The 12459-nt window shown below is 28.7% G+C and overlaps 1 protein-coding gene across 6 annotated transcripts in view; it reads left to right on the plus strand.

Moving 5' to 3' along the window:
* Positions 1-402: 402 nt before the first annotated feature.
* The window catches only part of nAChRalpha6 (nicotinic acetylcholine receptor alpha6), a 354431-nt gene continuing 342374 nt past the window's right edge, over positions 403-12459 (plus strand). For 2 of the 6 annotated variants that reach the window (XM_089172139.1, XM_089172144.1), the window contains exons 1-4: positions 404-539; positions 1042-1316; positions 3335-4193; positions 4369-4528. In XM_089172139.1, the coding sequence (XP_089028265.1) occupies positions 4429-4528 (100 nt within the window). In that variant the 5' untranslated portion in view covers positions 404-539; positions 1042-1316; positions 3335-4193; positions 4369-4428. Of the gene's footprint in view, positions 540-900; positions 1317-3334; positions 4194-4368; positions 4529-12459 lie in introns of those variants that run through there. The other 4 variants (XM_089172143.1, XM_089172142.1, XM_089172140.1 and 1 more) reach the window with 4 other exon arrangements.

The raw sequence follows: 12459 nt of genomic DNA on the forward strand, positions 1-12459 counted from the left end.
AAAGAAAGCAAGAAAGTAAAAGAGAAAAAGAGCGCGCGCGCGAGAGAGAGAGAGAGAGAGAAATAGAGCTAGATAAAGAGAGGGATGAAAAGAAGGTGGTAGTGGTACTGGTGGTCCTGGTGGTGGTGGTGCTGCTGTTGCTGGTTCAAGAGGAGTAAAAGAGGAGAGGGTAACACGCTCGAGGAAGTTGCCTGGATACGGGGGCAGCGACGGTGGCACCGTGTTGCGCCCTCGTTGAAGGAGGAGGAGGTGGTGGTGGTGGATGAAGTGGTGGAGGTGAGGTAGAGGTGGTAGGGGGATTGGGAGTTAGAGGGAAGCAAAGTGAAGGAAAGAGAGAGAGAGAGAGTTAGACAGAAATATCACACACATATATATAATATATACACATATATATTGAGAGAGTGTGTGTGAGAGAGAGAGAGAGAGGGAGAGAAAGGTGCGCGCGCGCGCGCTTAAGCGAGTGGCCGGCCGAGCGAGAACGCACATCATAGTACGCCGCGTACGGATTGGAATGGAACGCGTCGCGGACCTCGACGAAGGTGCTTCTTATTTGTAGTGAGACGTGGAAAAGAAGTATTACGAGGATGCACTAGCACTCGATATTTTGCTAGTATTCCTCGACCGACGACGACCATTCCTCAATTTATTATAAAATTTAATTTTCTTTTTAGTATTTTTATTTCTCTATTTTAGTATCCTGCATCCTCTCATTATGACGATGATTATTATTATTGTTGTTATTCTTATTACTATATTTATACTTTTGTATTATTATTTTTAATATTGTATTTTGTATTTTGATTTATTTCATATTTTTCTTTCTTTTTTTTATTATTATTATTATTATTATTATTATTATTATTTTTGTTTTATTTTTGTTTGTATATTTGTTGTTTGTAGCGCGAATTCAATAACGCGTTCACATCGTGCGCGTATAAATTGGTATAAAAAAATAAAAAATAAAACGGAATAGAAAAAGGAAATGCAATATTGATAAAAAAAAAATGTAAATTTTCTTTTTACGATTGAATTCTTTCTTAGGAAGTGTTGGGGAAATAAAGAAAGATAGATATAGCTGAGTGACAGAAATTATCAGTGTAAAAAGGGAAGAATAATTGTGTTATGGAAGAGAAACGCGAAAAGGGATCACCCGAATGGATAACGGACGAATGGGTGTCCTATTGCTTAAAAAGGATGGATCGTGTCGGGGACACATGTGAATTTAGTGTATTATCATAGTACGAAGGACTTTCATTTGTCCTTCTATTGGAAAACTCGACTCTGGTGCTTGCGATACTGCGAGACACGAGAGCGTGGTATGTAACGAATTTGTAATTATTTTTTTATCCTATGTATATGTAATATTTTGGTTTTTATTTAGTTTCTTAGAAATTTAGAAAAACAATTTGAAATAGAATGTATGATTAATAATTATCTTTTTATCATGTATATATATATCTAATATTTTAATTTCATTTTTGTTTGGTTTAGTTTCTTAGAAATTAAAAAAAAAATATATATATTTGGAATAGAATGTGCAATTGAGATAAAATTAAAAAATTTCTTATTATATTTCGTATTTTCTTGAAATTTGAATGTGAATTTTATTGTGAAAAAAAAAAAAATTGTTAAAACTATTACACGCATTAAGAATAATTTTTGTCATTCTATTCCAACGAGTTGATTTTATTTTTCTGTAATTAAAATTTTCATGCACATAGTTCGTGAGAATTGAGAGATAATAAACAAACGAACAAACAACAAAATATATTATTATTTATTTATTTTTCGTTATAATGATAGGATTTTAAATATTAGCACTTATCGTGAAAAATGATGAGCCTTTCGAATGTGAGAAAGATAGTTAAATAGATAGAGACAAAAAGAGAGAGAGAGAGAGAGAGAGAGAGAGTAAGAGAGAATATGTATGTGTGAGAGAGAGAGAGAGTAAATATACGAACGTAGTTCGATTTTCGATATGCTCGTAAAAATCGTTATATCGAAGTGTCTCTCGATAAATAACTGGTGTCGTTTAAATGAGTAGTTCGCGCGTTTATAATGTCCTGGACAACGAGGGGATTGCTATTAGCAGTGAGAGAGAAAGAGAGAAAGAGAGAAAGAGAGAGAGAGAGAGAGAGAGAGAGAGAGAGACAACGAACCTTCGAAAGGCTCGTTCACTTTTACGATAGGTACATTACTTTTGTTTCCTATCAAACAAATCAAAAAGAACAAACAAAAAATCCCCCCCAAAAAACTACAAAGTTATTTCGAATCAGTCATCAGTCATATTTTTTTGTTCATGGTGTTTCAACGAAAAAAAAATTGTAAGAATTTAATATCCTTTGATATTTTATACGAAAAAAAAAATTACAAAAAAATATACATTTATTATATATTAATTATATATTAATTATGGTATATTAATTAATATATTTTTAATATATATAATTTTTATATTTTTTATTATATACATATATGTATATATAATAAATTATATTATAATTATTTAATATACTTAATAATAAATTATAATTTTTATTATTTATTATCTATATATGATTTTATTTATTTATTTTTTGTTGTTGTTTACGCATTATCTCTCTCTCTCTCTCTCTCTCTCGCTCTCAATATTTTATTTAAAATACGTCAAATTGTATTTCAGAAATAATAAACAAAAAAATTGCAAATAAACTTATTAGACTTTCTTTCTTTTTTAAATCTCTGGTTTTGACACAAAGGGTAACAGGTAAATGTGATGATTAGAAAACAATTTTCCATTTGTTTATTGATAGTAGGAAAAAGAAAAAATTTTAGTAGAAAAGAATCCGTTGTAGGATATTGACAGATTCGTCAAGGATCAAAGTAATCAATTATTTTTCGTCAGCTCCGAGAATAAAACAGAAAGAAAGAAAGAAAGAAAGAAAGAAAAAGAAATACAAAGACAGACAGAGACAGATAGAGAAAAAAGTAAAACGAATAGGTTTAGTATTATCTCTTTACTCAAACACGGAAACGTCCGAAACATTTTGAAAAGATATGCACGTATAACGTAGATAATACGAGTTGACGTATCGAATAAAAAAAAAAAAAAAAAAAATAAATAAAATATAGGACAAAAAAATGTATACCATATGTTGTTTCATTTGTATTTTTTACAATAAATTCCTGTATCATTAATTCGACACGATCGTTAATTGTACTGGTAAAAAAAAAAAAAAAAAAAAAAATTAGGAGCAAAAGGAAAAACTTGAAAAAGCAAGAAAAAAATAAAAAATACAAATGTCGAAAGAAATACGAAAGAGGGGTGATTTTTTTTCTATAAAATTCTTTTCAGAAAGAAGAAGAAGAAGAGGAAGAAGAGGAAGAAGACAAAAAATGGTTGGATTTTGGTGGAGGAGGAGGGATCATACGAGAGGAACAACAACAACAACAATTAAAACAACCAAAACAACCAAAACAAAAACAACAACAACGAGAAAAACAAAAATAGCGTAGCGTACGACAGATTGCGATCCTACGAAGAAAAAAAAGACGAAGAAGGAAGAAGAAAAAGAGGTGGAGGAGGTGGAGGTGTGTTGGAGAAGAGAGGAGAGGAGAGGAAGAAGAAAAACGGGGAGTTTCGTGATAGAAGAAGAAGAAGAGGAAGAAGAGGAAGAAGAAGAAGAAGAAGAAGAAGAAGAAAGAGAAGGTGGTGTTAGTGGTGGTGGTGGTGGTGGTGGTGGGTGGTGGTGGAGGAGGTGGTGGTGCGAAAGGACGAGGCTTGGGTTCCCTCGATCGCGCGATAGCCCATCGTCGAATAATCTGAAAGAGGACGCTCGGTTATGACGGCGAAATCGGGTGGTGGAGGGTTGTGATGATGGTTTGACGATTTTCTTCCTAACGTTCGTGTTCGTGGACATTTAGTCGAATAAGAAGAACGATAGGGGTTGAAAGTTACATGGGGTGTTGTTTGTCACGGTCACGGGATTTTAGATCATGACAATTGTTTTCGTTTCTGTGAAATTATTATTAATAATTATAATAGTAATAATAGGAATAGTAAAAAAAGCGCGACCAAGTGGAACCTTTTTCAATTTCAATCAAAATTCGGAGCTTCGAATTTAACGTAGAAGACGTGTTTTTACGAAAACTTTCAATAAACAAACTAATTTTTGTCTTATTCGTGGAACAATCATCTCTTCTACGAGAATTGTGTGTGTATTTTTATAATATATATAAATATATATATGTATACATATATATAATATGTATATGTATAGGATATAAATATAAATATTAAATAGATATTAATATTTATATTTATAATTCATATCTTGATATATATGTATATGTATATATTTATATGTGCGTGTATATGCGTATGTGTAGAAGTTTTTGATATCGGTGATTCGAAGGTGGACCGGAAAAAGAAGAATAAAATCTGCCATAATGGCGCACGACACTATTACGGGTTCTTTCCCAAGGATACAATTTTGGATGATCACAAATAGTCTGCCGATTTTATTCCTGCTTATCGTCGTACCTCAGGGTGAGTTATATCTTATCTTTCAATTAATTCTAATCGTATTGTTTATAAATATTTGCGATATCATTCGAAATATCAAAATCGTATCATTTTATCAACATTTTGTTTATCTTTAAACAAATATTCCACGTATTCGTATAATTCGTGTTGGTTTTTACAACAAAAATACCTGGGGGAATTTTTATTGTTATGGTCTTATTATCGTTATAAAAAAAAAATTAAGGAAAAATTGTTTGATTATTTTACAAACGTTTCTTTCTTCTTCACCGATTCTCAACAATATTTTTTGCGTAGTCAAGCTTGGATTCTGTATAAGACAGACGTATACTAGGGTTGTCGCGTTGTTGAAATATTACGGGTGTAAAGAATGCACGTGCTCGAATAAAAGGTGGTTCCTCTCGGTTATACTCGTCCGGAACAATTTCACATGCTTTTCACTCGCTTCGAAGAAAGACAAATATATATATATATATATATATATTTCTGTATGTTTATGTAGTACATGTATGTGTAAAATATATATGACAAGAAAGAAATAAAGTAAGAAACAAAATACGAGAAAAGAATTAAAAGAAAAATAAGTAAACAGTATTAGGATATGATTTTTATTTAATTGAAAAGATTTAGAAATAATATTTTGTAATTGATATTTTTCATTTATAGTAATTTTTATTAAAAATAAAAATAAAAAGAGAAAGAATTAGAATTAGTTTAATTGTGTAATATAAAATTTGAACTAAATCTTATAGTTTATATAATAATAAATTAAATGTTCAAAAAATAATATTAATTATTAAATATATTTTTTTGTATTATATTTAAATACCTTTTTTTTTGGTAATAAATTAAAATTATATATTTTAAATTGTATTATATAAAATATGATATAAATTATATTAAATATTATAATATAATTTATAAAAAAAAAAAATTATAATTAAAATATAATAAAATAATATCAAAATGTTTTATTTTATTATATTTTAATTTATAATATAAATAAAATTTAATTTTTGTTATTGTTGTTTGATCATTTCTATTTGAAAATAAATTATTTGCCTATGAATAAAAATTAAATAGAAAAAGTTGATTCAAAATATTATATTTACATGTTAATTTGCATTTTAAAAAAAAACCTTAATATTCATTCAAGTTTATCTCATCAATGAATATTCCTTTTTTCGTAATCATTCGTCGAATAATAATCTTCATTGAAATTTTTAACGTTTCATTTATTTATTTATTTCTTTTTTTTTTTTTTTTGTACTTTTTCACGTGACAAATGTACGCTCGAATTCATGCGACTTCATTGAAGTATAGGGATCATTTATATATTTTCCATGGACGTATTCGCATTGGATGATTCGAGTCGATTTTTCGCCTAACTTATCGCGATCAACGATTTCGTTGATTGAAAAGAGGATAAACGTCGATTACGAAAGAAATGTACTGTTCGATGAATCCAAAGAGAGAGAGAGAGAGAGAGAGAGAGAGACAAAGAAAGAGAGAATTTTCATTTGATTTTCTTTCTTTTCCTTCTAAATGAAAATCTTATCTGTCTTTCTCTCTCTCTCTCTTTCTCTTACTATCTATCTATCTATGTCTATCCTTCTTCTCTTAATTTTCTTTTTTATCTTTCCGATTCAAGTTTCATTCAAAGACATTCCCGATTAAAATCGTTTTAAGGTTTTTAGTTTAAAACGAGAACGTTCGAAGAAAGAAAAAATTCGTTTATTGTTTTTTTTTTATTTCTTATTCAATTACCTAATTAATGAATTAATGAATTAATTAATTTATTTATTGTGTAAATTACAATTTATTTTTATTCTCACGGATCGGGTGTAACGCGTTGATTTATTTTATAATAAACGTTAATCAATTAAACGTAAAATTATTATTCTTACATTTGTTCGTTTTGTTTCATTTCGATTTATTCAATCTACGTATAAAATATAAATTAACGATGCATAATCTATAACACACACACATATACATATATATATATATAATGTATAATCCGTTAATCGTAGTGAGTGAATGAATTTTCAAAATGAAATTTCGTTAATTAATAAATTAAAACGGGTTTTATTCCATTATATTCGCATTTAATATTGTTACAAAAGAAAACTGAGTTTTTCAATAATAAAATTGAATGAATTAAAACGAGTGCACTGTTCTCTTTATCAATCATCGAAAGGACATAACATCAATGGGATAAATCCCTTTTTTGCATAAATTCATTTTCAAAGATGAAACATCCCTACGAATTTATTACTTAAAAGTACTTTCATATGCAAAAATAAACTGCACAGTTTCATTTTGATTGGTTCGTTCTAAAGGATGATAATATCAATGATTGACTTTGATTGAATGTGGGTGTGTGTGAGACAAGGAGACAGAGAAAAGGAGTTGAAATCGAGTTGTCATAAGTTTCATCGTCACTTTTGAGATTCTCAACCATCTTTCGATTTTTCTATTCTTTTTTTTTTGTAGTTTTGTTCATTTCATATTATCATCAATGTACTGGATGATAATATCAATGATATATGTTGATTATGTATGTGTGTGGGATGTTAAAATCAAGTTGTTATAAGTTTCATCGTCACTTTTGAGATTTTCAACCATCTTTCGATTTTTCTATTCTTCTTTTTTGTAATTTTGTTCATTTTATTCATTCATTGTTCTAAAGGATGATAATATCAATGATAAGATGTTTATTTTGTGTGTGTGTGTGTGTGTGTGAGAGAAAGAGGGGTTGAAATCAAGTTGCCATAAGTTTCATCGTCACTTTTCAAATTCTCAATTATTTATTCTTTTTTGTTTTTCTAATTTTATTCATTTTATTCGTTCATTTTCATTTTGGTTGTTTTATTTCTTCTTCCATCTTTCCAATAATTTTTTGGATAGGGGTGGGGGTTGGGGATGAAGGATGGGAATTCGGTTTTCTTCGAAAACGTCGAATCACCGAACGATACATTATTCAAAAGCTACATAGAATCTAATCGCGAAACGTTTTCTTTTACTATTTCTACTTCTATTTCTTCTCTCCTGCGAAAATCTTGCATTTTCTTGCGGTTTATCAAAGAGAGAAAGAGAAGTGAAGAGAAGTAAAAGGGAAGAGAAGAGAAAGGAAGGGTAACGGTTGGAAAGGGAAAGGGAGAAAAGAGCTCTTTGGAAAAGGGCGAGCAAATTGATTTGAAGAAGATTCATCATAGAATTCGATTCTAGAAGCTTTCAAATAATTCTCGTCTTTAGAAAATCAAATGGAAAGTTGTATTTCACTAAAAAAAAAAGAACCAAAAAAAATGGGATGATAATTATTCAGCAAAATGTTAAATACTCTCGAGAAAGGAAAATTTCAACCCTTTCTGTAGAAAACTTTTATTTCTTTTTTTTTTTTTAAATATTTTTTATTATAATGTTAAGTATATATTAAATACATATTTAATAAATATGTATTTAATATTAAAATAAATTTTAATAAAAAGATTTTATATTATATATTATATATAAATATAATTTTTTTATTAAATATATATAATATATATGTGTGTGTGTGTGAAAGTATGCGAGATTTCAAATTTTCAAAGTTTCAAATATTATTCTATAAAACAAAAAAGAAAGTAACGAAAGTAAAAGTGCGACAAAGAGAGAAGCAAAGAGAGAAATGTAGAAAAAGTGTAAATTAATTAAAAAAATAGAAATAGAAATAGAAAAAAAAAGAAACTAAAAGAGAGAAATATTAGACAATTATAAAATTCGTCACGTCGATTATAATTATGGATAGCGTATATTCCGATGACAAGAGAGATGCAACCCGGTTGGTAGTAACGAAATCATGCAGTAACGTATTGCATGTCGTGTCCATGCTCTCCTCTCATCGTTTCACAGAACTGCTGCATTTTCGTTGGTCGAAACGCTTCAAACAAAGTTTTCCATTTGTTCTGGTCCACCTCAAATTCACCCCACAAAACCCTCTGTTCATGTGTTACTGTGTCCTACCTTTAAATTCTACTCTTTCGATTGAACGTTGCTGCACGAATTAATGTTGGGGTGTTATTGAATAGAATTTTGTAGTTTAAAAAAAAAAAATGAAATAAAATAAAATGAATTTAATTATATCTATTGTCAGTTATTTAAAACTTTCTGTTTTCTACGAATAAACGTATTATCAAAATTTTGTTTTCAAATATAAGAAACAAAATTTCAATATTATGTTCATTAAAATGTTCAATATTTTTGTGTAGAAAAAAAAAAATTGGTTAAAAAGTTGTCAATATATTTATTAAATATAAGTAATAAGATAGTAAAATATTGTCGGTTGTAAATTATACTGATCATTTTAATATAATTAAATAAATTAAAATTAATTTATAATAATTAATTACTCATCGTATTTACAATTATTTTTATTATAATCTTCTATCTGTTATATATATATATATATATAGAATATTGAAAAATAGAACAAACTTGTAATAAAAGAAAAAATCGAATCAAATAAAAGAAAAAGAATTAGAAATAGAAATAAAAAAAAAAAATAAAAAAATGATGATAAGAATATACATAATAATTAAATTCAAATAATAATGATGGAAAAAATGTCGTCCGAGCATGGAATAATATCCATGCATCGTTGCTTCAAAACTCAACGTTCTGGTAACTAATTCGATAAAGCTTTCAAATCTTTGCTTCGTTAAAACGAGAACACGAAGGCTGTTACTTTTGAAGAGTCTCCGCCGAGGTTCTTTACTCTTCCTACGAACCCAACGAATGTCACGAGAACGTTACGAGTAGATCACTTTGGTCTTTCTACAAGAAAATCCTAGGGTGGTAGGTGTATTACCCCCTCCTTAACATCTCCTTCACCCCTTCGTTCACCCCTTCTTTCACCTAAGTCAGAACCTAACCTAACTCCGTTCACTCTGAAACCACCCCTAAGTCTCGCTCGTTTCTCTTCTTTCAAAGTTTCTCTCTTTCTCTTTCTCTTTTTCGAACCCCCTAGTGTGGGGTGCACTAAACGTAAAACGTTAACGCGTAAAAGATACGTGTTATCTCCAAAACAATCTTTCCAAAGAAGAAACTATCTTTTTCCTTATCCCCTTTCCTCTTCCCTTCCCTTCCCTCAACTCCCTTCTCCCCCCCCCCCTGTTAACTCGAGGAACAAACAACAGAACTATTAAAGCTACGTTTTTAGATAGAAAACTCATTCTTATGGAAAAAAAAAGACAAAAAATAAAATAAAACTAAGTAAGAGAATTCTCGTTTATTTTTAACGTTGTTGCAAAACAACAACATCAACATCAACCACTTTTCCTAAGCGAATTCTTATCGTTAAATTTACGACTCTTTTGTAAATAAGAATCACTCTCGAGATAACGTTTAAAGGATAGTTACTATAATACTCAATTACACAAATAGAGTAGAATGTACCTACATCTTTTCAGAGTAGAATGAAGATATCTGTAAGATTGTACAAGATGAGTTAACACATTGCGTACGGCACACTGTTTGCGTAGGTAGGATACAGAGCTACTGTTGCAATAGCTGTAATGATCCATTGATTAATATTAACATTAATTTTTTTCGTTAATTAGAGATTAGGATAATACACGAGACTCCGTTAACCTGGTGTTTTCTTATTACGTTAGTAATAAGAAAATCAAATTTTGATTCCATCATTAATTAAATCATGAAAACGAGATATCTCATGACCCGTACGCAATGTGTTAACAGAATGTACGTGTGTGTATACCAAAATAGAAATATTTATTTAGAAAAAATATTATTTCAAAAAAAAAAAAAAAAACGTCATCCCTTCCCCCGTTTTACTCCCTATTTATATTTATTTATTTTATTCTTGTAAATCAACAAATTTTAAGAGACCTTTTTAGAAATAGAAATTTTATTTGATTTAATGCACAAAAGTGTAGGTTTAAACACTTTTTGTGATTTGTATCTATAATGATGCGCATCTTTTGTTTTATAAAAAGTGTCAGGGTAAAAAGTAAAGACATTTCATAACAAACGTGAAAATGTGGATGGTGGTGTAAGGGAAGTAAGGTATTATATTATAAAAACTAAAAACATTCAGTATAAGGTGAGTTAGTTACCGGTAGTTAGTCAGTGAATGAGTGTCCCTAAGTGAGACGAAATATAAAGGAGTTAAAGTAGTAATGAAAGGACCATTGTTGTTCGAAGGGTTCTACCCTTTTAATAATAGGTACCTGGTATGTTATATGAGCATATGCTACACGTGTTGAGTTAAATTGTGGATTCTAAATTAAATTTTATTTCTTATACAAACTATTATTCTTTTTTATTTTCCATGCTTATCAATTAATGGTATTTTTTTTAAATTAGATTAATATTTATATTTATTTGTATGGTTTGTATTTATAAAAAATATATTTGTATTGAAAAAATACATACAACATGTTTATATGAATATTATTATAAAATAATAATAATAATAATAATAGTAATAATAATTAGTATTATTATAGATATTAGAGGTCACTTTTAAAATAAATATTTCGTAAATTTAAGAGTATATTATAATATTCATTATTATTATTATTATTATTATTTCGATTATGTTTTTATTTGTTTTACTATCTTATAAAAAAAAAACAAGATTTTATGTTGTTAGAAATAATTAAAGTATAATATATAACGTTGAACAACTTTTTTGTTAATTATTTTTGAACTGTGTTTGAGTTTTCTTTTAATTTCATGTAATACATTTTATTTTATTAGAAATAATAATAATAATAATAATAATAATAATAATAATAATTATTATTATTATTATACGTTTGTGTGTGTGTATTGTTAATAAGCTTAGAAATATTATCGGTTGGTCTTGTTTTCTTCTACTTATAATATAAACATGTTTTTTTTTTTTTTATTACAAATAGTTATAAAGTTATAATTGGTAACTCGCGCAAAGGGATGATAAAAAAGTGCGTCGCGTTAGAGAAAGAAAGAAAGAAAGAAAGAAAGAAAGAAGAAACAATAAATAAAAAAGAATAATTTTGCGTAGGAAGAATCGATATGCGTAGGATAATGAACGAATAAAAATAGCCACATTTAGCTTTGTACCTTTCGTTAATTTTCATTGATACCACTTCAACTATTATACATAATATGAAGGCCTTTTCTGACGTATATAAAATGTTTCATAAAAAAACAGAGACACACGTTCCGTGCGTGATACCTAAATTCACAAACAAAAAAAAAAAGAAGAAAAATGAAAAAAACAAAACCAACAAACAATTATCAAAGAATCAGAAAGAAAGAATTAGAAAAAGTAAAAAAAGAAAAAGAAAAACAGATTATTACAAAGTACACTTGACACAAATTATAAACGCGCACATATGTATACAAACAATTTTGCATAGTTTATCAAACAAAAAAACATTTAACAATAATGATTTATAAACAGATTCGACGTATACATAGAGATAAAAGATTATCGAAGAATTAAATGAAATTTTGATGAAGAATCAAGCATCTCGTTAAATTTCCCCCGCTTTTAGTTTCTCTCTCTCTCTCTCTTTCCCCATTATGCGAACGCGTCTCTGTGTTTATGTATTAGCATATAAAACGTACCCATATGAAATACTTTGTAGATAGTATCGTCGAGGCAAATAGTACGTGTATGTGTTTGCATATACAGAAAAAAAAGAGAAAGAAAAAGAGAAAGAGAGAGAGAGAGAAAAAGAAAGAGAGAAAGAGAGAGGGTAATATTCAATACGTCCTTTAAAAAACTCGCGTACCGAGAGTTTTAATATTCGACCTCTTTCGCTAAATCCAACGTGTTTGCACGAGCAAACACATCCAGCTATATATATGTGTAAGTTATGTGTGTGTGTGTGTATGTGATGCTTGCTCGCTCGCGCACTATTATAAAGAACAATGAAGCATTAAAA

The sequence above is a fragment of the Polistes dominula genome, unplaced genomic scaffold (assembly GCF_049000335.1).
Source record: "Polistes dominula isolate Pdom_NZ unplaced genomic scaffold, Pdom_raw_medaka contig_73, whole genome shotgun sequence".
In the NCBI taxonomy this organism is placed as follows: domain Eukaryota; kingdom Metazoa; phylum Arthropoda; class Insecta; order Hymenoptera; family Vespidae; genus Polistes; species Polistes dominula.